Source organism: Trichomycterus rosablanca, chromosome 25 (assembly GCF_030014385.1).
Source record: "Trichomycterus rosablanca isolate fTriRos1 chromosome 25, fTriRos1.hap1, whole genome shotgun sequence".
NCBI classification, from domain to species: Eukaryota; Metazoa; Chordata; class Actinopteri; order Siluriformes; family Trichomycteridae; genus Trichomycterus; species Trichomycterus rosablanca.
This window is the reverse complement of record NC_086012.1, coordinates 5,400,109-5,427,262: the sequence shown is the minus strand read 5'-3', so window position 1 is coordinate 5,427,262 and position 27,154 is coordinate 5,400,109. Positions and strand designations below refer to the sequence as shown.

General features: G+C 38.4%; 3 protein-coding genes and 1 long non-coding RNA gene across 4 annotated transcripts; 3 read left to right on the top strand and 1 right to left on the bottom strand.

Moving 5' to 3' along the window:
- The first annotated feature begins 3 nt into the window (after window positions 1-3).
- ift57 (intraflagellar transport 57 homolog (Chlamydomonas)) lies at window positions 4-6,719 on the top strand. The gene is made up of 12 exons (XM_062987775.1): window positions 4-88; window positions 198-369; window positions 1,529-1,703; window positions 2,092-2,210; window positions 2,283-2,361; window positions 2,449-2,514; window positions 3,147-3,266; window positions 3,815-3,886; window positions 4,037-4,168; window positions 5,351-5,413; window positions 6,299-6,365; window positions 6,449-6,719. The coding sequence occupies exons 2-12, from the start codon at window positions 212-214 to the stop codon at window positions 6,628-6,630; spliced, it is 1,233 nt and encodes a 410-aa protein (XP_062843845.1). The 5' UTR covers window positions 4-88; window positions 198-211; the 3' UTR covers window positions 6,631-6,719.
- Window positions 6,720-10,191: 3,472 nt separating this feature from the next.
- tmem71 (transmembrane protein 71) lies at window positions 10,192-18,059 on the top strand. Its single transcript, XM_062987822.1, has 10 exons — window positions 10,192-10,201; window positions 13,424-13,474; window positions 13,572-13,620; window positions 13,717-13,926; window positions 15,504-15,694; window positions 15,794-15,973; window positions 16,398-16,467; window positions 16,587-16,645; window positions 17,188-17,234; window positions 17,311-18,059. The coding sequence occupies exons 2-10, from the start codon at window positions 13,444-13,446 to the stop codon at window positions 17,332-17,334; spliced, it is 861 nt and encodes a 286-aa protein (XP_062843892.1). The 5' UTR covers window positions 10,192-10,201; window positions 13,424-13,443; the 3' UTR covers window positions 17,335-18,059.
- On the bottom strand, window positions 13,735-21,382 carry LOC134302654 (uncharacterized). The gene is made up of 3 exons (XR_010007561.1): window positions 21,298-21,382; window positions 19,371-19,441; window positions 13,735-13,905 (listed from the first exon to the last, which is right to left on the bottom strand). It is a non-coding gene; the product is annotated as an uncharacterized LOC134302654 (long non-coding RNA).
- On the top strand, window positions 21,136-25,588 carry si:dkey-7l6.3 (zinc finger protein 235). Its single transcript, XM_062987821.1, has 3 exons — window positions 21,136-21,568; window positions 24,045-24,114; window positions 24,197-25,588. The coding sequence occupies exons 1-3, from the start codon at window positions 21,281-21,283 to the stop codon at window positions 24,958-24,960; spliced, it is 1,122 nt and encodes a 373-aa protein (XP_062843891.1). The 5' UTR covers window positions 21,136-21,280; the 3' UTR covers window positions 24,961-25,588.
- The last annotated feature ends 1,566 nt before the right edge of the window (window positions 25,589-27,154 follow it).

Genomic DNA, 27,154 nt, shown 5'->3' with positions numbered 1-27,154 from the left:
CGTTCATTCGCCTGCGTACTCGCGCTCCCCTGACGACAGTAACTACAACAAGCTTGAGAGGCTAATTCACCGCTAGCTAGCTGAGACTGTAATCCCAAACTTTACTCTTTAGTTTATTAATTATTATTACTTATTAATTTATTAAAAGTGCAAAATTAATATCTGCTGAACACTCGTTTATTAAACCGAACATTTAGGTGGATATTAAAACATGGCAGACGATGGACGGAGGGCAGATGATGAAGATGAGCGGGGACCTGGAGCTCAGTATCAGATGTTTGTGGTGATGGAGGATTTACTAGATAAACTGAAGTTACTGGATTATGAGGAACATGTTCTTGTAAAGCACAACATGAAGCCGCTGTCCAGGTAAACCTACATTATCAAGGTTCTACAGATCACTGTGATAGACATTCTTACATGTAATGATGGATGAACTGGTCTAAATATTAAGCATTACTGCTCAGGGACATTGGCAGGGGTGGTGGTTGGTGTGGGTGTCCAAAACAAAACAGAGGTAATAACCCCACACCCACATGCAATAAAAAAACACAATAATTTCACACAGAAAAGACCCAGACAGCTTAACCTGGGAATCAAACCCAGCACCTTCTTGCTATGAGTTTACAGTGCTACCACCCAGGCCACTGTGCCATCCCACACAATAATTAGGTTATTATAATAATTTATATGCTTCAAAATATATGCTTCTTTAAGTTGTAATTAAGAACTGACACATTTGGTTCACATTTAACAATCAGTCTGTCTCATTCATATAAACAACCCATAATACTTACTCAGTTTTCAGTTCTATCCCAGCTTGTCAATGGGCGCAAGGCACACGGTAACACCCTGGACGGGGCGCCAGTCAATCGGAGGGCAGACACACATACACACACTCACATACACACACACATTCACTTATAGGGCAATTCAGTGTCTCCAATTAACCCGACTGCATGTTTTTGGAGTGTGGGAGGAAACCGGAGCTCCCGGAGGAAACCCACACAGACACGGGGAGAACATGCAAACTCCACACAGAAAGGACCCGGAACGCCCCCGCCTGGGGATCGAACCCAGGACCTTCTTGCTGTGAGGCGACAGTGCTACCCATAAACCACCGTGCTGCCCCATATACATTATATGTATTTTATATTTTTTATAGTGTATTGCATGCATCAAATTTGTGTCTGTTTGTATTTACAAATCAGGATAAAATGAGGTTGGTCAGCTGAAAAAATGATGGATTTTATGTAATTTGTTAGTTACAAATAAAGGTACAAGACAATGAACAAATCAGATTGTTATTGTTATTGCATGATATGAATTGGCCTAACTTTTCCGAAAATGGGGGTTGTATTCCGTTGTTTAAAAATAACATATTTGTATTTAAAAGGTCATGGATGTGCTGCAGTTACGGCATCCACTGTAAAGATTAATCTTAAACTATGAGTTTATATTATAACCTATGAGTTATAATACTGTAGTACTTTAATCTCTCATCTCTCTGTTGACTTGTTTTTTCCAGGCACTACTTTGTATCCAGTCCGTACATTGTGAATAATTCTGGTGAGCAGTTCTACATGTTCAGCGTGATTGCAGCGTGGCTCATAACACTGTGTGGCAGGCCATTTGAGACGCCACAGGAGCATGATGATCCCAACGCAACTGTCTCCAGTATCCTGTCCAATCTCCGAGCGCTGGTCAGTCACAGCTGCAAAAGCACTCTTTGTTAGATACATAATTTTATGCAAATAATAATAATGTACTGGCTTAAATAAAATGAAAATAAACTAAATAGAGTAGAATTCGAAAGTTCGATGCCAACATCTCTATCTAAAAAGTTGAGACGGGCAAAGTTCAGCATTGTTTCAAAAAGGATGAATGCTCAGGTTTTTGGACCTGATATCTATAAAGTTGCTTAGAGACAATGTCTATTGTTAAAAGCACTATACAAATACATTTTTATCATAATTTATTTTTTGTTGGTGTGCTTTGTATTTTAAAATGTGCCTACCTTAATATTAAAGCATTTATATAACTTAATGTGTGTGTAAAGTAAGTTTAAGTTGTGTGTGTGTTTGTGTGTAGGGTGGGGTGGTTGATTTCCCTCCCTCTAAACTGAAGTCTGGCTCTGGGGAACATGTGTGTTACGTCTTGGACCGGCTAGCAGAGGAAGCTTTGAAGAGCGAAGAGTTTGTCTGGAAAAGGTAACACACATCCATAAAGTCTGACTTATTAAAGCTTTTTATATGAATGTTCTCATTCTTCCTCTTTCTCAGGCCTGTGTACCCCACAGAGAATTTGGAAGACGAGTGCGTAATAGAGGACGATGCAGAGCTCAAAGTGGAGGAGATGACGGCAAGGCTTTTACACTTGGGTAGAATTACACATGCACAACGATCAGTATTTACAGTACGACATTAAATACCGTGTGCTTGTGTGCAGGAGGAGGCTGATGAGGAAGAGGATGTTATTGATTTGGAGGAGCTGAAATCCAGAACTAATCAGAGTGTAAGTTTAAGATCTGGCAACACTGATTAAACTAGATATCAAGCAAAGAAGTCAAACTCAATGCAGAAACTTTTATATTTTTTTTAACCAGCCTAAATTAATGTCTTTCCAAATCTAATAAAAACAGCACAACAGGAATTTAGTAACTAAAATATTTATGGAATTTTATACAGTAATTTACCATGTTTTTGCACTATTACCACACATAATTTGTAAGCTTTTTGTCTTCATTGCTATAAAACTGTCGTCCTAGTATTATATCTATATCTAAACCTTCAAGACTACAAACAACTCAACAAACTGCTTTAGACTTTAATTGTACAATACCTGTGTCACACTTTTTTGGAATTCTGTGCTTTCCAACATAGATATAACAGGCTCAGACTAAAGCGTGCTATAAATGTTACACCCAAACAAATGAACAAATAGCACCTTGCTATTCAATCTTGCTTTACACCAAACATCTGGTATACACAGTTCTGTTACGTAGGCCTGTAAATTGAAACCTGGACTGAAGTGGCAATATTACATAAATAATATCTTGACCACCGTTGCTAAGAAATGTGTGTGTGTGTGTGTGTGTGTGTGTGTGTGTGTGTGTGTGTGTGTGTGGGATTTGTGTAATGGTATAGGAGGTGTGTGGGGTGAGGCCGGAGAAGATCCTCGAGTCAGTGACAGATTCTGCTGAGTGGAATCTGGAGGTGGAGAGAGTTCTGCCCCAGCTTAAAGTCACCATACACTCAGACATTAAGGTTTGAGGATACAATTAATGCTTTTAAATACTTTCATTAGTATTTATCTACCTTGTCATCATTTATTTCAATTACTTTACTTTTTTTGCATCTTTATCCAATTTTTCTCCCAGTCTAGTCGTATTTAATTACCCAAATGCATTTTACTTCCTCTTTTCTGTCGCTGACGTCCACTCTTGACCGAGCACGTGTGAAGTAGCCGACTGCTTGTTTTCACCTGCGAAAGGTGGGTTTGTATGGGGCTCGGTCTCGCGCATGGAGAGTCACGCACCGACCCCCGTTATCCCCTGTCTCTGTGCAGGCGCCATCGATCAGCCAGTATCAGTTTGTAATTGTATCAGTTATGAGGAACCCGCTCTGGCATGCGACCCGGCGGACGAGCCAAACACTGTCTGTATAGGCACCCAGCCTGCCAGTAGCAAAGCTGAGATTTGAACTCACAATTTCGAGATGTCAGCTCTTGTGTGCTAGTGTTTTTTTACCGTAAAACCTTTTTAAAGAGGCATTAAAGTCTAATCATTTGAAATAACGGGTATGTTAATCTTTAGGATTGGCGGCTTCATGTCAGTCAGATGCATCAGCACCGGGATGGCATCACAACCTCCTTGAAGGAAGCAAAGGTATAATACACATTCACATGGGACTCCAGTTTATTGCTGTTGTTTTTCCTGTATACATTATTACTAATCAATAATATACTCCTAGAGTACTGTGGCAGGACAAACAATGACCATTGTAGTGACTGGACATTACAGTTTGTACTGTTTTAGGGCTATCTGGATAAGCTGTTGGAGGAGATCTCCAAGACTCAGGAGAAAGTGAGCAGCCGAGAGAAGTATATCAATACACAGCTGGAACATCTTGTCATAGACTATCGGAATGCCCAGTCAGAACTCAGTGAGGTAAATTTTACACTCGATCAGGTATTTTAAGGTGGGAGTTTCAGAAGGTTAGAACTCTAGTTATTAGACAGCGATAATAGCATTGATAAACTAATACAATCCAAATTTGATAATGAAAATATGATACTATACTAGTATTGCTATTTAAAACAATAAAGTGTTGACCACTGTATGGACACTCCTAACGTGTGTCAAGCCACACACCTTGCTAATAAATGATATTGTATTTCATGCTTATGTTATATTCATATTTTATAGTAAAATTAATGTTGTTTCCAAATTTGTGGCAACAGTTTAGGGAAGGGTGTTTCCTCTTCCAGCATGGCTGTATCCCTGTCAGCAAAGCAAGGTTTATAAGACATGGTTTGAGCAAGCTTTAGTGGCCTGCAAAGAACCCTGATCTTAACCCCAATAAACACCTTTGGAATGAATTGGAATGTCAGTTTTGAGCCAGGCCTTCTTATCCAACATCACTGCCTCATCTCACAAATGCATTGAGCAGTTGTGGCAGTTAAGGTATTGGATTAGTAATCAGAAGGTTGCCGGTTTAAGTCCTTGATACCTGTTATAATTCGCTTAGAATAAATAAAAGCATCTGCTGAATGTTGCAAATGTAAATGCTGTTAAAACTGAGTGAAAATGTCACAAGTAGGAAATGGGGAAATGGAAGATAGATAGATAGATAGATAGATAGATAGATAGATAGATAGATAGATAGATAGATAGATAGATAGATAGATAGATAGATAGATAGATAGATAGATAGATAGATAGATAGATAGATAGATAGATAGATAGATCCCAAAGGATCAATAATAATTATTAAAGATAGATAGATAGATCCCAAAGGATCAATAATAATTATTAATCCCAAAGGAAATCAAAGACCATGTCATGGCTCAAGACACATTGTTATTTAATGGTTTAATTTTTAATATGAATTAAAAGTAATTAATTTACAACACACATTTGAAATTTAAATATTATCCATGAACAAATCCACTTTATAAATTATAAAAAAGTGTCATAAAATCATAAGGTGATTATTTATTTAGTTATTGATATTAATTTATTATAAACTTTATTGTTTCAGATTTTTAACACATGTACCCACAGTAACGACCTGTTACTTTCTGTGTGTGTGTGTGTGTGTGTGTGTGCATACGTGTGTGTTTGATTTAGGCCAGGGAGCTGTATCGACAAGGCAGTGGTGGAGTGACTGAAAGAACCAGAAATCTAGCAGAGGTGATGCACACTCACTCACGATTTAATTATTATTACATTGGGTCGGGTCCTTTCTGTGTGGAGTTTGCATGTTCTCCCCGTCCCCAAAGACATGCAAGTGAGGTGAATTGGAGATACAAAATTGTCCATGACTGTGTTCGATATAACCTTGTGAACTGATGAATCTTGTGTAACGAGTAACTACCGTTCCTGTCATGGATGTAACCGAAGTAAAAAATTAATCCTAATAAAAGCCGCTCAGGTGGCGCAGCAGTAAAAACACACGCTGGAACCAGAGCTGGGATCTCGATTACGGCCACATAAACGACGATCGGCCTGTTGTTCAGATAGGGGTGGGATTAAGCCGGATAGGGTCTCTCTCATAACTAATGCAATTACGACCTCTGCTGGCTGATTGATGGCGCCTGCACAGAGATGGGAAAAGAGTGCTGTCAGGGTGTGTCTCTCCGTTCACAACGCTGAGCTGCACTGCACTCGTCAGAGTGTAGGTGATAAGATGCATACGGCTGCTGCACACGTGTCGGAGGGGGCGTGGGTTAGCTTCGTTCTCCTCAATCAGAGCGGGGATCGGCATTGGTGGAGAGGAAGCATGACACAATCCTAATTTAAAAAATATATATATTAGGTCTGGTGTGCAGACAAGTCAGTCTAGCACTCACACTCTCTAACAAAGCCATTCTGTGCAGCACATGCAGAATGCCATACCAACATTCATGCGATGGTAATGTAAAGATAATGAAACAGTTAATTACTATTCGTCTGACTATTCGCTAAGTGTAATCATTGCGACAAACCTACATGCAACCGGTTTTATACAATCTGCACACACACAGTCACCATAATCCTGGAGATTTTCTTCTTACATTCTTGTAACGTTTTATACAGATGAGTGAGGAGCTGGAGAAAGTCAAACAGGAGATGGAAGAGAAAGGAAGCAGTATGTCAGACGGAGGTAAAATCACACACGTACACACACACGACTTAGATTTTCTGGTAACATTTTGTTGGATGTCTGAATACGTCCCTGTTTTGTAGCTCCTGTGGTGAAGATCCGACAGAGCCTGACCAAGTTGAAGCAGGAGATCCAGGAAATGGACGTGCGTATGGGGGTCGTGGAGCACACTCTGCTGCAGGCCAAACTCAAAGAAAAGAACAACATGACCAGAGACATGCATGCAACACACATAACAGAGACTAGCACACACACCTATTCATAAGTTTCCAGAATATTAAGGTCAGATGTTTCAGCCACATATATAACTGCTATACTGCGTGCAATTACTTACATTAAATGAATTATATTCTTGTTTGTGGTAACAGTTTTTTCTGCCTCTGTGCACAAAGCAAACATGCATTGTAGAGTGTAGTAGGGGTAACTCCAGTGACCAGCACAGAGCTCTGACCCTAACCCAATTAAACACCTTCACGATGAATAGGAACACCAGGTTTTTTTTTCGCCCAACATCAGTGACCTCATGAAAAAGTTAGGACAGGGTGCTCTGGTGGATCAGCAGCCTAATGCACTAGCCTGTCCTCACTGAGATCTGATTTTGAATCTCAACTGTACTATTGACCGGTCGTCTTCCTACACAGACTGTCTATAGGGAAAGACGTTTGAAGAGTTTCCACATTCTTGATTCCATTGCGCCCTCTGCTGGCTGGACGAAGGAACAAAAAAACAACAGATTCTTGTTTTTAATGCTTTTTTTTTTTTTTACTGAATGTCCCAACATTTCCTGGAACATTATTTGTATATTTAAGATCTGCAGGTTTTAGTACACTGTCAGAATTTTGATAAATACGGTCTATTGCCTATAACATAATAAAATGGTTTGCAGTAGAGCTCAGATTTACAGATTTATTTTTTCTGTGTGCTTTATTCTTGACGCAAGGCTTGGACAGGGTGGCAAACCACTGTGAGTAAAAACATGTTTTTAGAGTAACTGTTTTTGGCCAGGAGTGTGTTGCAGGCCTGAAATGCTGAAATAGGTGTATATTAAAAAAAGAAATGTAGCTGACCAGACAAAACAAGAACTGTGTTGGATTACTACTATCTGCAGAAAAATAAAAGTCAAAGTGTATATACAGGGGTTGGACAAAATAACTGAAACACCTGTCATTTTAGTGTGGGAGGTTTCATGGCTAAATTGGACCAGTCTGGTGGCCAATCTTCATTAATTGCACATTGCACCAGTAAGAGCAGAGTGTGAAGGTTCAATTAGCAGGGTAAGAGCACAGTTTTGCTCAAAATATTGCAATGCACACAACATTATGGGTGACATACCAGAGTTCAAAAGAGGATAAATTGTTGGTGCACGTCTTGCTGGCGCATCTGTGACCAAGACAGCAAGTCTTTGTGATGTATCAAGAGCCACGGTATCCAGGGTAATGTCAGCATACCACCAAGAAGGACAAACCACATCCAACAGGATTAACTGTGGACGCAAGAGGAAGCTGTCTGAAAGGGATGTTCGGGTGCTAACCCGGATTGTATCCAAAAAACATAAAACCACGGCTGCCCAAATCACGGCAGAATTAAATGTGCACCTCAACTCTCCTGTTTCCACCAGAACTGTCCGTCGGGAGCTCCACAGGGTCAATATACACGGCCGGGCTGCTATAGCCAAACCTTTGGTCACTCGTGCCGATGCCAAACGTCGGTTTCAATGGTGCAAGGAGTGCAAATCTTGGGCTGTGGACAATGTGAAACATGTATTGTTCTCTGATGAGTCCACCTTTACTGTTTTCCCCACATCCGGGAGAGTTACGGTGTGGAGAAGCCCCAAAGAAGCGTACCACCCAGACTGTTGCATGCCCAGAGTGAAGCATGGGGGTGGATCAGTGATGGTTTGGGCTGCCATATCATGGCATTCCCTTGGCCCAATACTTGTGCTAGATGGGCGCGTCACTGCCAAGGACTACCGAACCATTCTGGAGGACCATGTGCATCCAATGGCGGTGCCGTGTATCAGGATGACAATGCACCAATACACACAGCAAGACTGGTGAAAGATTGGTTTGATGAACATGAAAGTGAAGTTGAACATCTCCCATGGCCTGCACAGTCACCAGATCTAAATATTATTGAGCCACTTTGGGGTGTTTTGGAGAAGCGAGTCAGGAAACGTTTTCCTCCACCAGCATCACGTAGTGACCTGGCCACTATCCTGCAAGAAGAATGGCTTAAAATCCCTCTGACCACTGTGCAGGACTTGTATATGTCATTTCCAAGACCAATTGACGCTGTATTGGCCGCAAAAGGAGGCCCTACACCATACTAATAAATTATTGTGGTCTAAAACCAGGTGTTTCAGTTATTTTGTCCAACCCCTGTAAGAAGCACTGCATTTTTTATTTGCATTTTCCATACTGTCGCAGGTTTTGCTTATTTGAGCTTGTACTTATAACCTTAATTTCCAGTCTGAAGATTCTGCTATAACCACATTGACATTCTTTCATAACCTTTTTACCTAGACAAAAAATAGGTGTGTGTGTGTGAGAGAGAGAGAGAGAGAGAGAGAGAGAGAGAGAGAGTGCTGGCTGATCCCTTTTGTCATTGCATTGTATGTAAGGTATGTTATTCAGATTTTGGGTGGGGTTGGTCGTAATATTATCATGTTAGTGTTCCCATCAGTTGTTGATATGACAAGAATGTTTTAGTGTTCAATTCATGTCTATGGGCTTGATGTGTGCATAATAAGATTCTATTCAATGTACTCACATTAAAGCTGTATATTTGTCTTTTTAAAGATATACGCCATTCTAAATATGTACAGATACATCACACAATAAAACAATTGTGGTTGTACAGTAAATTGTGGTTGCACATCAAATAATTAGTAACATTTACTGTGAAATAAGAAACCAGTGTATTAAAATCTGTATGAAAATTCTTTATTCTCATATTGACGTAGTTGTCAACTAATCTACAGAGGGGCCTAAAATGGATACACACACTTCAGTAGTGGTTATCTTTGCCTTTTTCTAAAATCCAAATTGTAAAATCTTCTATGCAGATATTTGTCATGTTAAAATATGTATACAGTGGTTATTTATAAAGCTTCTATGCTGATATTATTCATGTTTAAGTGTGTATACAATTTGTTGGGCTCTTTGTATATACTACAGCATAATAGAATTCCTGAAATGTAGTTAAGCCTAGGCTTTTGGTTGTTGATGTTGATGTAAGGTATGGGTTATGATGATCAGACGGATTCTTGAGAGTCCAGTAATGTTTCATTAAGTGAGATTTAATTACATTTTTATTTAGATTTTCTTATTAAATTGAACAAAACCTTGCTTAAACTGTTGACTGACAGCTGAGACCAAGTATAGCTGCTAAGTCAAGGGCAAGGCCATAGCCATGAATTGAACATTTGGGGTGACCGAATCTACCAAGGAAGGGGGTTTCCTGCTATTCTAAACTAATACTGACACTGAGGGGTCCTGACATTACTCAAAGCTAGTAAGTGGAACATGTTTAGTTATAATCTGTACACCAGCAGCCTATTTCTGGAGACATTTTGATCATATCTTAAAACTAAGGGGGCGTGTATTGTGATTACAGCCTTCGGTCTGCCAGACTTTCAGAACTACCGATAGGTGGCGCAAGTAGCCCATCTTACAACACTGTTTTAGAACTAGGGCTGGTAGTTCCCTCTGTCTGAGCTCGTCTCGGGTTGTGAGTGAACATCGCAGCGATTTACTAACATTTTTGTTTTTAAAAGTACATTTTTAGTCTCTAGTTTATAGGATATATAACATATATAAGATATATTGCAGCGCCTGGTGAGTTGGGTTGGATTGTTATTGTTTTCATGCTGAACGGATGTTGTGTCTTTACTGTTGTAGAAATACAGTTAGAACATGTTATACTGATGTTATTAAGCATTACTGTTGTAGAAATACAGTTAGAGCATGTTATACTGATGTTATTAAGCATTACTGTTGTAGAAATACAGTTAGAGCATGTTATACTGATGTTATTAATTATTACAGTTGTAGAAATAGTTAGAGCATGTTATACTGATGTTATTAAGCATTACTGTTATAGACATACAGTTAGAACATGTTATACTGATGTTATTAAGCATTACTGTTGTAGAAATACAGTTAGAACATGTTATACTGATGTTATTAATTATTACAGTTGTAGAAATACAGTTAGAGCATGTTATACTGATGTTATTAAGCATTACTGTTATAGAAATACAGTTAGAACATGTTATACTGATGTTATTAAGTATTACTGTTGTAGAAATACAGTTAGAACATGTTATACTGATGTTATTAAGTATTACTGTTGTAGAAATACAGTTAGAGCATGTAATACTGATGTTATTAAGCATTACTGTTATAGAAATACAGTTAGAACATGTTATACTGATGTTATTAAGTATTACTGTTATAGAAATACAGTTAGAACATGTAATACTGATGTTATTAAGCATTACTGTTATAGAAATACAGTTAGAACATGTTATACTGATGTTATTAATTATTACTGTTGTAGAAATACAGTTAGAACATGTTATACTGATGTTATTAATTATTACTGTTGTAGAAATACAGTTAGAACATGTTATACTGATGTTATTAAGTATTACTGTTGTAGAAATACAGTTAGAACATGTTATACTGATGTTATTAATTATTACTGTTGTAGAAATACAGTTAGAACATGTTATACTGATGTTATTAAGTATTACTGTTGTAGAAATACAGTTAGAACATGTTATACTGATGTTATTAATTATTACTGTTGTAGAAATACAGTTAGAACATGTTATACTGATGTTATTAATTATTACTGTTGTAGAAATACAGTTAGAACATGTTATACTGATGTTATTAAGTATTACTGTTGTAGAAATACAGTTAGAACATGTTATACTGATGTTATTAAGTATTACTGTTATAGAAATAGTTAGAACATGTAATACTGATGTTATTAGGTGTTACTGTTATAGAAATACAGTTAGAGCATGTTATACTGATGTTATTATGTGTTACTGTTATAGAAATACAGTTAGAACATGTTATACTGATGTTATTAAGTGTTACTGTTATAGTCATACAGTTAGATGTTAGATGATACTGATGATACTAATGTTATTAAGCATTACTCTTATAGAAATACAGTTAGAACATGTTATACTGATGTTATTAAGCATTACTCTTATAGAAATACAGTTAGAACATGTTATACTGATGTTATTAAGCATTACTCTTATAGAAATACAGTTAGAGCATGTTATACTGATGTGATTAAGTGTTACTTCTATAGAAATACAGTTAGAACATGTTATACTGATGTTATTAAGCATTCATCTTATAGAAATACAGTTAGAGCATGTAATACTGATGTTATTAAGTGTTACTTCTATAGAAATACAGTTAGAACATGTTATACTAGTGTGATTGTTACTTCTATAGAAATACAGTTAGAACATGTTATACTGATGTTATTAAGTGTTACTGTTATATAAATACAGTTAGAGCATGTTATACTGGTGTTATTAAGTGTTACTGTTATATAAATACAGTTAGAGCATGTTATACTGATGTTATTAAGCATTGCAGATATAGACATACAGTTAGAGCATGTTATACTGATGTTATTAAGCATTACTCTTATAGAAATACAATAATAGCATGGCAGATACATGTTTTAAGACTGATGTTATGCGTAACTTTAATGGATATACAGTAGTATAATAGCTGGGCTGAATACATTGCTACTTTCTTACAGTTGTCTGGTACAGAGCTGAGTCTGTGTGTGTGTGTGTGTGTGTGTGTGTGTGTTGCCTGTTCAAACCAAAACAACTTCTTCTCTTTGGAGAGTCATGGCCCATTGTCTTATGACAGTTGGTCAACTAACACACACACACACACACACACACACACACACACACACACACACACACACACACACACACACACACACACAGAGCTATCCTATTGGAGTTGACTGCCAAGTGTATGTTGGGATTTCACTGGCTAAGAGGAAGAGTAAAACCCTTCCCACCAATCCCCTTCTTGCCTGTCCATACTGGAAACAGTTAACAGGAAGTGGAGTGAGATGCTGCTGCCACCGCCCACTTTGCCAGCGTCAGCTCCAGTTCTGTCATCACCCCCTCAGACCCCCTCCTCAATCCTGCTCTCTCACTCAGCTGTGTGTGCATGTGGACAAAAGTATTGGGACACCACTTCTAAGTCATTTGTTTCAACCACAACAGTTTTTAACTGGTGTAATAAATCAATTATGAATAGGAAATTACATGCTGCCAACTTTGCAGCAACAGTTTAGGGAAGGCCCTTTTTTGTTCCAGCATGATTGTACTCCTGCACACAAAGCAACGTCTATAAAGACATAAAGAAAAGCAAACTCAAGTGGTCTGCACAGAGCCCTGACCTCAGCCCCACTGAGTGGCCATTCATTTGTAATAACATAATATAACTGGTTTACTATTTTACTCATTTTATGGCAGTGAGAATTTAGAGTTTAAATAACTAAATTAAGTTATTACCCTGCTCGTGACTATTGTCCCTCCTTGGCGATGCTGTTTGTCTATCTTTGGTCAGTATTTGTAAGTAATGCCTCTGTAATTTAGATGCTTCGGACTTTTTGGAAATCAAATATTAAAATGTAACACTACATCTATCTTTGTAAGTCAGGGTTCTGTTTAATGTGGTGTTTCTGTGATTCCATTTCAAAAATCTCACTCTGTGTTGCTTTTCACTACTTTGCTCTTGTTTTTAAAGCTGCTTCCTGCCAATGACTTCCTGTTAACTATTCTGATTGGGCCTTGGTATAGTGTTGTAACTGTATATGTATGGTATCTTTAGATTAAGACTAAGCACAAATCCTTACTTCTTTTAGTAGATGTAAATTTTATGACAGTTTTAGGTGTGTGTGTGTGTGTGTGTGTGTTTCAGAAAAACATACTTCGATTTCTTCTCAACGTTCTCACTTCTTTCTTTATGTGTGTGTCTGTGTGGTTATTTTAGGCTGCGCACCAGTTGGGATCATGGCTTTATTCTTCAGAGGAGCCATCACAAGTAAGTATGATACTATTGTATTATTTTCTTTTTACAGTGACAGGCACAGAAAGAGTCAGTGTACTAATAATGTTTTACATGTTCATATTTGTTCTAGGTTCTCCTATAAAGACCAGAAAGACACAAGAACACGATGCATGCTGCAGGTACATACAACATGTAATACATAAATGAATATAAAAATATATAAAATTACTATTGTTTTGGCTCACATCTGTCTGTGTGTTTTTTCTGTCATGCAGTTTTGACACATCCTTCCTTTCCGATACCTCGTACGAGTGTTTATCAGTCAACCCAGCCACAGGCTCACTGTGTGTGTGCCGTCGGAGTCCGCGGCTTCTCGCCAATGGTTACTATGTTCTGACAGAAGACAGTGTTGCCACCGATGATGAGGGCAACCTCACCCTCACTCCAACGCAGACCAACATTTCCTACAAAGAAAATCTTGCCCGGTTAGTACAAGTGAGAAACTGCTAGTTACAGTCCATGAGTCCATTGAGCAAGGCCCTTGACCCTCAATTGCTTAGACAATATACTGTCACAGTACTATAAGTCGCTTTGGATAAAAGCGACTGCTAAATGCTGAAAATGTAAATGTAAATCTGTAAGGGGTGGGGCGATGGCTGAACTGGGCTTCCTCAGAACCGCTGCAGTTATGGTCTCTGCTGGCTGATTGATTACGCCTGCACACTGAGAGTGGGGATAGGGGAGATCGGTGTGTGGCTCTCTGTGCACGATACAGATCCCCATATATACGTGCCTCGTGCAGGTGAAAAGATGTGCAGGTGTGTGACGGTTGCAACCCTTCTCAATCAGGCAAATTACATATTATATCAATAAAATCTAAATGATATGAGTTGGAGTCGTAATAGGCCCACCTGCCATATAGACCAGCAGGGGGGCACATATTACAGTATTATGCCTACCGTATATGCCACTACGGCCATTAGGTGCCTCATTAAGCGCTACAGCTGGAGCGATTCCTTTTCATACTGGCATCATTTGTCGGCTCATTGCTAGTTTCTCTGTTTACCTGCATCTTTCCCTTCTCTTGAATACTTGGTCCTGTCTGCTTTTTCCACCAACGCTAATGTCTGAATTCTTAATCTTTTTCTTGGGAACTCATCCAGTAGACACTTGTATGTTCTGATGTTCTGACCTTACAAAGAAATCCATGCTGGATGCAGACAGCATTAGTTCCCCAGTTCCCATTAGTTGGGTTGTTGCACACTGATGGACTGAGCAGCTGGCATTGAGGTGACAATCCTGTTCAATTTCTTCTTCTATCACTCGTGTCCCCCGTGCTTCAGGCTGTGGATTATGGTTTTGGTTTCTTTGGCCAATTAGTCTACACATTTCATTTGTGGCTCCTAGCTATAGTTATGTTCTGCCTACCTATAAATCTACTTTATACATCTGATAAATGTGTGTTAACTTTCAAATGCATTGTACAACTTTGAACATATTCATAAATACAATTTAGGCAACCCACCACTGTTAGCATTATATAATTCAGGTTTGAATCTCAGCAGTGCTATTGGCCAGCCGGGCATCTACACAGACGTTATTGGCTTGAGTCCTGCCTTGCGCCCAGTGTCCCTGATCAGAGCAAAGCAGTTGATGTAAATTAAATTTAGGCAGGACAGGACAGGACAGGAGGGGACTGTATGTGCGGTACGTGAGTCCACCGTGAGCGGCTCTGTTCCAGACGTGTGTAATCTAAGTTATCTCATACATTTCTAGTGGATGACGGAGTGTGGGTATGTGTGTGTAGATTAGATAATGCCTTTAGTTGCTAAGCAAGTGTGTTGTTTAGCAGCAAGGCTTGAAATGTTTATGTTTTTCCACCTATAAACTTAAGGAACTAATGAACTAGAGAAAGGTTATTTTTTACATTTATTATTGAAAGGACAGTTTGAGGTTTGATATTTTTCCAGCTGTGGTCACAGTTGTTGAATCTGTTAATTTGATGTATTAAAATGTGTGTGTGTGTGTGTGTGTGTGTGTGTGTGTGTGTGTGTGTGCGTAGAATTTTCCGTCGAAGGCGCAAAGTCAGAAGGTCATTGGCCACCCTTTTGAGTGACGTCAGCCAGTCATGTCAGTCATGGTTGGGGGGAAGCGTTTTCGGTCGAGCCAACAGCCCCTCTCATGCTGAACCCTCCTCATGGTTGGATATCAGCAGCTGTACTGAACAGGACACACCCATCCGTTTTACATTCGGTAAGATGCCATGTTTGGAGTTTTATCTGTCTTTGTGTGTGTGTGTGTGTGTGTGTGTGTGTGTGTGTACTGAACATGTGTGTATGTGTATCTCTGCAGATTGCACAGAAACCATTCCTCCCGCAAACAAAGAAACATTCTTGCCAGAAGTGGAACCTCACACAGAAGTCTGTACTGCAGAGGGGCTGCAAAGTCAGACGTTGACCTGTTTGCATGATGTCCCGCCAACATCTAAATGCCTCTACAAAGGTTACAGCCCACCGACCGACCAACCTTTAGGTGAGAAAGATATAAAAAAGTGCTGGTGGGCTGTACAGTTTAAGCATGGAAGCTTTTCTTCTACAGCTGCGATCAGAAATATTCAACCCCCCATACCTTAAAAGCTATCACTGGTTATCGAGCGCCCGATGGTTTTATCATGTTGTAACCCAGCTTTAGGTCTTACAGACTAGGAATTGCTTTTGCTACTCTGAAATACATTCATTTTCTTTGCTCATCTGTTGTATCATTCAATGGTACAATTAATGGCTTAATTTTAAGCATATTATAATATTTAAATATTTCTGATTGCACCTGTATACAGCTTAGAGTTTCTTTGCATTTAGACCAGAGCAGATACATTAAATGTTACCAGATTTTTCTTATCAAAATGCTACAAGCATATTCAGTAAATATTGGAATGTATACTCTTTTTTTTTTTCAGAGGCCAAGTTTATAAACGTCTCCCTCTTCATCATCCTCATTTTGTGTATCTATTCAGCAGTGTTTTACAGGTAAGATCTTGAAATAAATCATTTATAAGTAATTAAATAATTTATTGTTATTGTAGGTATATTTTGTCAGTGTTGTGAAATGCTTTTGTGTAATGTGCAATGATGCCATATTTTGACAGATCGGTACTTGGAGGCATTGCTGTGTCGCTGGCTTTTCTCTTTTACTTCTATTTTATTTGTAAGTACACACACACATACACACTTTATTACACTTTATTTTACACAGTTATACCTTATATACCTCTTTATTATAAGTGGGGTCTACACATTATATACATACTGTTGATATAGACTGATCAGCCATAACATTATGACCACCTCCTTGTTTTTACACTCATTTTTACACTACAAGCACTTTGTAGTTCTACAATTACTGACTGTAGTCCATCTATTTCTCTACATACCTTTTTAGCCTGTTTCACCCTGTTCTTCAATGATCAGGACCACCACAGAGCAGGTATTATTTAGGTGGTGGATCATTCTCAGCACTGCAGTGACAATGACATGGTGGTGGTGTGTTAGTGTGTGTTGTGCTGGTATGAGTGGATCAGACACAGCAGCGCTGCTGGAGTTTTTAAATACCGTGTCCACTTACTGTCCACTCTATTAGACACTCCTAGCTAGTGGTTTTAATGTTATGGCTGATCGGTATATATATATTTATTGTATGGCAAGTAAAGTTGCATTATGTTGTATGTGTGTGTCTTATTTGTTTCTCAGGTGTTTTCAAGTCTAGAAGAATAGGCTTAAGTTTGACCAAGACTGAGGTAAGCTGATACGAAAACAACTAGGTGGGAACAGGGTCTGAGAACGTGCTTACACTGATTTCTGCTTTTATTTTAGGATATCACCTCGAGAAATGAGTGACAAAGAATCAGACATCGACTGGAAAGAAGACATTTGCTTCATTCACAGTGAAGAAAATGCAAATCCGTGTCTGCATCTGGCCATGTCAGTATGTCAGTGTTGATCGTAACATCTGTATGCATTTACATTAGTATTATATCAAGAAAAATGCTGCATTGATGCATTTTGTTAGTAACTACTCATGACATGTGGTCTGATCTTATCAAGTCCTATTGACAGACATGTTATCGTAAACCTTACCAGATGTTATCCAGGAATGTAAAGGAGAGTAAATGCTAAAACTGCTATCAGCAGTTTGCTTTGTGGTATCACTTTATTAGGACCATTTATAATAGGCACATAAACAAAAATCCTAACCTGTTCTAACACCAGTTTTTACTGATGCACTTTTTTTGTTTTGTTGTAAATAAAAACAAATTTAGCATTGCATGTCACACATCTTACATAACATTTGCAAATTGGCCACTATTAACTACAATAATAACATTTTCCTTATGTAGGGAATCTGTAGGGAATTTGTATTAATGTGGGTTGATTAAAAATACAGCCCCAGATGTTTTTATACTGCATGATTTTAATAAGCTATAAGTGCTACTGATTATGTATTATCTGTTTTGGAATTATGTATTTATTATTATGACTATTACAATGTAATTAATGCAAAAAATGTTGGTACTTTTACATGTTTCAGAGCCGTTTTTGCAATTAGAATGTTAGAATGCTCATTTTTAATGGGAGGTTTAATAGAATTACTGATCATATTTGAATATTGATTCATTCCTACACTTTATTGTAATTTCTTTGCATTACATTTAACTATAACAAAACTATAATTTACAACATGTGTACATATTGTATGTAATGTATGTATGTAATGTCTCTGCATTAACTGTTTCAATTACAAATCATATAGATGTACTAGATAACAACAAGTCTGTCTCTCAAAAAGAACAGTAGGGAAGACGATATCTTAGGAGGAACCCTAAATCTGTCCCAGTGGTCATATAAAGGGTAAGGGATACTCCTTTTTGGTCATTAAGTGCCTTGTATTGCGGCTGTATGACAATGCCAAAGGTCACACCTATAACTTGTAGGCTGTACCTGCTCAGTACTGATTAGTGATCTGATTACGTGCCAATCTTCTGTGCCAAATTTGACCAGCATCTGTATTGCAATGTTGGGTCCAGCCTTGAATACATAGTGTGACTGTAAAATAATTGGGTTATATAAACTATATGGTCAAAAGTATATAGACACCTGACCTTGAAGATGTTGGACATAATATTTTAAATTACCCCCAATGCTTTTGCGTCTACCGCACCCTCCATCCTCCTGACAGACAGTTTTGGACAGTGACTGTTGCCTTAAAGCTGGAAGCATATAATGAATTTAATATAATTAATTGTATACACCTGTTATCAATGGGTGAGGCATTAAAACCCAATTATTAGAAGGGGTAATCCACATACCATTGGCCATATAGTGTAATTGCATATTCAAGATGTTTTTACTGTGACAATGTTACCATTGTATTAAATCATATTTATTGGATACTTGAAACTATGAGTTAAACAATAAAAAAGGTCAGTTTAGTACTGAATTAGTTAGTATTTAACATATTTAACTGCATCTATTTTGCCAAAACCTAATTTATTTTCTTAATCTATGAAATTATCAATGAAATTAGGAATTATGGCATGTCACAATGCCATCATCACTTTGCAATGGTTGGCTGCACAGATGGGTCAGTTTTCTCTAATGCCCTCTGTCTTGTTTTGGGAAATAAGTGATCAAGATGATTACTATAGTATGATATTGTCTTGCGTGTTGCCTTTGTTATCTTGCCTGAACCAATAAAAGTTTTATTATTGTTAAATAGTGATACAATGAAGAGTAGAGCAGTACGGTGGCTTGGTGGGTAGCACTGTCACCATGTAATCATGTTTCCACAAACCAAAGACATGCAGTCAGGTTAATTGGAGCTACTAAAATTGCCTTAGGTTTAAATATGTGTGTGTGTGTGTGTGTGTACGTACCCTGTGATGGACTGGCGACCTGTACAGTGTGTTTCCTACCTTTCGCCTAGTGAACTGTACCCTCTGCAGCCCTAAATAGAATAAAGCAGAGGTACAACAGTCAATAAATGAATGAATGAATAATTGAACAAAGAAAATTAAAAACAAGAGTGAAACAAGAACAAAACCTAAATGTAGGAAACGTTATATTTAAAAACTTTTTTATACTTGCATATGTTATTTTAATACAAATCCATTTAGACTGATTTACTAACGAAGTATATTGCCATTTTTTGTAAATCACTGATTAGAAGTATAAATGACAACATCCTACTGTAAGCAATACCTGTATAATCTTTTCCTTACTCCTGGATTATCTACTGCATTACAGCTTAGTCATGAAAATACCACTGCATAGGTCTCTACATTTAACTTCATGTTGGTTTATTTGTGATGGAAGGAATGTTTTTATAACAGATGTGTTATGTGTCATTCATACGTTAATATTTACTCCTGTACCACGGTATTTTGTAGCAGTATTTTAAACAGGATTTTTATAGTTATTATTATAATACATTTTGTTATGAATGGAAATCATAATGGAACGTTATAATAAATCACTCTTGCCAAACCCTAAATATCATATAGATTTATTGTCTTGTTAATACAAGTAAACTTTGTTGTTGGGTGTGTTTCAGTCAGCTGTACATGTGTAAAATCAGATAAACAGTTCTTGCATGATTGCTAATACTGGACACATTGCACAATAAAACACTTATTAATAGCCGTTTTAGAGTTAATTTTACAGAACTGCACATTATTTTATACTTTCAAGACTTCCTATATTACTATACTATATAAACATATTTTAACAGATACACTTTATAGGCAGAAGTGTGTGAACACGTGCTTGTTGGACATTTTCAAATCACATGATGCATTTACAGGCAATCTTCCTACCCTCTTTGTGGCTATAACAGCCTCCACTCCTTTAGTAAGGCTTGCCACAACATATTGGTATGTGTCTTCTGTCAAAAGAAAAGTGTATTTATTATGTTTATTAATAATTTTATAAGTCTTGGTCGTTTTTCAGTTTCATTTAAGGTTTGTTGGTAAATCATCCAGCCACTGGGGAATCCATAAATTGGAATGATGACAAAACAACATTGGCCCTAAATTATTTTAAGAATCACTGGACCAGTCAGTTATGGCTGATGATTGACACATGAATCAGTGGCAATGGTTCTTAACCTCTACTGACTGATTGATGGTGCCTGCACAGCTGATCTGCATATGAACTCGCCTCGTGCAGGTCAAAAGATGCAGTCGGTACTGCACACGAGTCGGAGGGGGCGTGTGTCAGTTGCGGCGCTCCTCAGTCAGCAGTGGATGGTAGTATTGGTAGAGGGGAAGCGTAATGCAATCAGGGTGATTGGATATGACTAGATTGGATATATATATATTTGGGGTTTAGTAAAGTAGGCCATTTTAACCCTTAGGACAAGGGATGTATATAGAATGTTAAGACTATACAAGGGTTAAAGGTGTATGTAAACTTTTTTGGTTCAACTAGTGATAATGTTTAGAAAAATATTTACAAAGGTTTAATCGAAGGCATTTCTGACTTTTGCCTTTAGCCAAAAAAATCACTTAAGTTTCACCTAGTCGAAATAATTGGAAGTGTTGTTCTGCCCAAATGCCTGTCACTGACCCGAGGACTTTTATTTTAATATAATGAAATAGGAGGAGAAGCCGGAAATTATAGTATAATCGATGTACACACAGAGTAAAGTGTTTGTTTGGAACACTTGAGGAATAACAATAGATGGTTAAAGTGTAGTTTTTTAAGCTAACACTGTGGATTTGAGGCTGTTTAAATCACATCACTCCCCTCATCAACATTCATTCATTCAGCACACGCGCGCGCGAGGATGGCGAATTACCGAACCTTTCATTCCCAGCTCGCGACCATCATGGAAACGTTAACCCGGGCAGCAGTGGCGGAGATCTGCGAGCTCGTGGACGACGGTTATGCTGTTTTAAACATGGAGATTTCACGCCATCAGAAGGAGAAAGAAGAACTGAGACGGAAACTTCAGCTGATCGAGTCTATAGTGGCAGCGCGCGGGTACTGCGAGGAGACCGGAGCTGAGCGCGAGGCGGCATCGAGCCGAAAAAGCGCTGTTAACCCGGAGTGCACGAGCCGGCGCGCGCCTGAGGTAAATACTGTCCTGTCAGTCAGGTCATTATAACCAGTACTTAGGTGTCCAGTCAGGTCATTATAACCAGTACTTAGGTGTCCAGTCAGGTCATTATAACCAGTACTTAGGTGTCCAGTCAGGTCATTATAACCAGTACTTAGGTGTCCAGTCAGGTCATTATAACCAGGGTTTAGGTGTCCAGTCAGGTCATTATAACCAGTACTTAGGTGTCCAGTCAGGTCATTATAACCAGTACTTAGGTGTCCAGTCAGGTCATTATAACCAGTACTTAGGTGTCCAGTCAGGTCATTATAACCAGTACTTAGGTGTCCAGTCAGGTCATTATAACCAGTACTTAGGTGTCCAGTCAGGTCATTATAACCAGTATTTAGGTGTCCTGTCAGGTCATTGCATCCAGTATTTAGGTGTCCAGTCAGGTCATTGCATCCAGTATTTAGGTGTCCAGTCAGGTCATTATAACCAGTACTTAGGTGTCCAGTCAGGTCATTATAACCAGTGTTTAGGTGTCCAGAGGAGGACATGTCTTCATTAATACACTTATAAATCAGTCACATGTTCTCTGAGAATTTAAATGTTTAAATGAAAGAAAATTATAGCTGCACTGTCCTATAAAACACACAGAATTGTAGTCCATTCATTTTTAGGTAATAATTTTTATAAGAACATGTCCTCAAGATCCAAAAAAAAGTCAAAAGAAACAGAAAAATGTCTCTAAAACCCGAATGGTCATTTATCCACAGTAAGATAAACAAATTAATTAACAAAGTTAACAAATTAATAAAATTCACTACTGTAGCTGCTCTCCCTTGACGTACCGTCCTTCTAAGGTCACACAGAATGTACAATGCTGAGGAAAGTTGAAGGATTTTGAGGGTAAAATTAAATGACCTGCAACATTATCTGTAGCTTTTAGGGATGTAACGATGCACCACAAGACGGTTAAAAATCGGTGCACATGTGCCACGATTTGAATCGGTTATTCATTTAAGATGAATCGATATTCACTTTAAACAGCAGAGGGCGCTGGCATTATATATATTTTAAGTATAATTAAATATAAGCACAAATCCAGTATTTTATTTTAAATAGAAGTAATAAAAGGAAACTTTGTCATAATTTGTCTTGTCGTGAACCCAGTATCGTGAATCATATCGTATCGTGGGTAGAGTGTATCGTTACATCCCTAGTAGCTTTTATTTCTAGTCTTGTGTCCAGTCTAACAAAAAAAACTTGACAGACAGTATAAATGCAGCTTTTGTGTATTAGGAAAATACTTACATACTGAATTTTGAAGGTGCACAGATACTGGGAAAACATGTATTTTTATTGTTATAGGTTAACTGTTTTTGGAAGGATAAGGCATTATCACCCATGTACCTTTAAAAAAGAAGCCAATGTACCATATTAAACGGTATTCCCCAACAGTAACAACGCTATTGATGGTGTTTTAATTTGCCCTACAATTTGCACTTTTGCAGAGACTCGTCTCAACCATGCAGTAAAATAGAAACGACACCTCAACAGCGTATTCAGGCAGTTTTGGTTTGGGGAGTGACCTTTTTGAATTTCCTCAGCTGAGGTGCTAAGAAACAGTATAGATCAGGGGTGCCAATACGTCGATCACGATCGCACAGTGCTCGCTGGTAGATCGCGTATCATTCAAACACGTCAACAAGATTGATATAAAAAGTGGCCACTGTTTCTTTAATTTGCGGTTTTTTACCATAGCTACACCTCAGAATCTAGAAAGTTTTCATTCATCAGTAGCCAGTTTGCGCCATTTTTGCATTTTTTCCTTTTGTAACCTGCACTGTTTGTGAAGATGAGTGCGCAACCAAGCTTAAAGAAACCAAAAACGACTAGATTCGCAAAGACGGCTGTTTCGTTCATACGTGGAAGAAGCCGACGGAGAATATTCACATCTCATGTTACATACAGAAGTTTGGCCTCTGCCGGACAATTTGGAACTTGCTGGCTCAGGAAAAACATCCAAACAAGAATATGTGTCACATATTTTACAGCATTTTAATCGGTCCATCCTTACTGATGAACACTTGGAAGCCTGCTTGAGAATTGGCATCAGCAGCTATTGTACAGACAACATAAACCTGGCTCACACCATTCAATGCAAATCCTCAGAATAAGGTTAGTGTGATTTTTTTCAGTCGCTTGCCCTGTAAAGCTGAATATCAAAATAGGCAACTGAAGGGGATTTAAAAAGCTTCAAAGCTTTTTGGAAAAATGATGAGGCAATAGATCCCAAGCCACGAATGTATGGGTACCCCTGGTATAGATGGTTGCTTAAAGAAGGCTTAGAAGGGGTAAAATGTTTCCCATAGTGCTTACAAGATGAACCCTAGCGTGGATTGTGTTTCCTTCCCACACAACAATAGCATTGTGATTGTTGTGCATACACAGGTACAGATGTACACATTTTTTTAGAATATGTGTTGATTGTTTATTTGCATTACAGACATGTGATTCAAAAGAGAAGACCCTTGTCTTAGTGCAAGTTAAAGACGAAGGTCAACAGCCACAAGCGGGTAAGGGGTTCTACTCATTATCGGAGTAATATAGGCACATACTGGGATTTTTTTATCTAATGAATGTGTCTTTTTTTCAAAGGCATTAACTCTGAAGATGTAGCAGGTGCTATGGCACAGAATTCTCCTGATGAGGATGTGATCGAGCTCCTGTCAGAGGGTGACCCACCAGACGATGACCTCCACACACATGGACTCAGTGACACAGACTCCTCGAACCCTGCCACACATACACTCGCAGACACGCACTCGCATACCGAGGAGTCACAGCAATCCAGTATAGACCTAACTGCCTCAGATGAACCCCTCTGTTCCGCCAACACACGTAAAGATGTGCACACACACGCCGACGACGTCTCTCAGCCGTTTCCAGACAAAATGTGTGTGAAGAGAGAGTCTTTGGTGTTCGATTCGGATTTGGACTGGAACACGACGTCTTACTCTAACACCTCCAGTGGAAACGGCATGAACACTCTCGCTACCCACAATTCCCCCCTGTATTCCATGCAGCACTTGGTCGCCCTGGGGAACGTTGCAGGGCCGGGGATGTACGCCGAGCGGGGCTCTTTGCGAGGTGGTGGAGTCGGAAAAAGGCATTTTATCTGTTCTATCTGCGGCAAGAGCTTCACCACAGCACAGAGCCTAGACACACATACGCGCATCCACACTGGCGAGCGTCCGTACAGCTGCGAACAGTGTGGCAAGCGTTTCACCCAGTCCGGCCACCTAACAGCCCATCAGACTGTTCACACTGGAGAAAGACCGTACGAGTGCCCACGCTGCAGCAAACGCTTCGCTGGAAAACAGTATATGAGGATACACATCAAGAAGCATCATCCGGAGTAACACAGGACTATGATTGAGAACTCAGGAAACACATATTAATGTGCATTTGTATTAATCATGAGACACTACACTAGAAGTATCGGAACACTTAACCATGAGCGGTAAAGTAGTTATTGCAGCAGGAACAGCCGATGTGATTTTACAGTGTGTCTGTGGGAATTTGTTAAAATTCAAATAAGCATTTATGACCTAAGTTAACGTCCGGCTCACAATTGACGTTCCACTTCATCCCTAAGATATACAGTAAAATAAAGGCCAGGATTCTTGAATTTGTATTTTTTTGAACCTCTGGAACAGGAAAATGCCTTCCCCAAACTGTTGTCAATAAGTGGAAAGCATATCTTACATTTTTATACACCAGTTAGCAATGGGTGTGGCAGAAACACCTGAACTCAAGAGTTAGTCCTTATACTTTTGGCAGTACCTTCTTACATTTGAAACATGTGAAACACACATGGATCTGAAAATGATTCAGATTTTAAACACAGTTATCAGCACAAACAAAACTAAGCCCTTGGCCTTAGCCTAGCTTTAAAAAAAAAAAGCAGGGATATGCAGAAAATGAGGTGTACTGTACGGGTGTATAAATGACAAATAAAGGCATTTAATCTGCCCTAGATTATTATTATTATTATCATTATCATTAGTATTATTATATCATGACAACAATATAAAGCTTTTGAATGTTCTCAGAACCACATGAAAGAAGACTTAAGCAGAACCTTCAACCTTTCTTGAGTTGGCTGTATGGCCAAATTGGGAATCTGGATGAGAGACCTGTTGGACAGACAGACAACCACCTCTGCAGCTCTTCATTAATCGGGTAAGAATTGAGGGATGTATGGCTGCAGTTAAATACAGAAACATCAGTAAAGAAAATTTTGTCCACAATGCAGACAAAACAGCCTGACGGTTCACCTTCCGACATGACAATTGAGTAGATCAACCACGTGTGGAAGGACTTGAAGATCACAGATGCTTGCAACTGTGATATTGTTTTAGTGATTGATATAAATGGCCATTATATAGATCCAAAATCAAATCAACAACTTAAATTGTTCAGGACATTCCTCTCTGGTACATGTTATGACATGCTTATCAGACTGTACGTAGATTCCTTGGTCTGAAAAGTTTACAGCATTCATACACCATCCATTTACATTCCATTAAGTATTAGTTGTGTGGAGACATTGAGATATTTGTTTAAAAAATCCTTCCTTACCTATAGGAGGAAAAGCTCCAAGTCATGTCCCCAAGTCCTGACCGAATTAAGTAAGGGCCACACTTAAAACACTGAATAACTATGCCATTAGTAATCGTGTCTTTTACTAGCGTACATAATTGGGTGAGGTAAAAAACGAAATGGTTCACTGTGCATATGCGTAAGTTTACACACAACGCATTTTCAGTAAATGAATATTTACTTATATATGTCGTGTTTTACACACTTTGGTTACATTCATGACAGGACAGGTAGTTACTGGTTATTCATCAGTTCACAAATTTAATGTCAAACAGTCATGGATAAATTAGTATCTTCAATTCACCTCATTTGCACGTCTTTGGACTGTGGGAGGAAACCAGAGCTCCAGGAGGAAACCCACACAGAGAAAGTGAATGAATAAAGCATTTTAATAAGTATAAAACCAAACTAATGAGGACAATTATTGATAATCTGTTAAACATGTATGTAAATACGTACAGTGTTATGGAAAAGTTTTTGCCCCTCAATGCAACATTTAAAGTTTTAAGATAAAAAAAGTAACAATTAAACACAATACGTTTGAAATATTAGTGAAGATAAAGATGTATTTAAAACCTATATCACTCATATAAAAGTAATTGCCCCCTTTAGCTCACTAAATTTGACAGTCTTGATAGCAACAACAGGAAAACCCTTTCCAGACTGATTGTGTCTAGGTTTTAGTGTCATTGTTCGCATATATTTGAATCTTTTCAGAACGGGACATTATGTGCTGCTTTTTGAGAACTTCTAGCCTTCTTCACAGTAACAGACAAGTTCTATTTAACAGATAGTAATCATGTCTGGGTGTGGCTGGTAAAACTGAACCAAATTAACAACCAAAATTAGTAAAATAGTTGATTTAGTAGCTATGGGGACATTTTTACACAGGGCCAAATAAGGATGCACAGCATCTTTCCTTCAATTAATGAACTAGAGATTATAAATAGG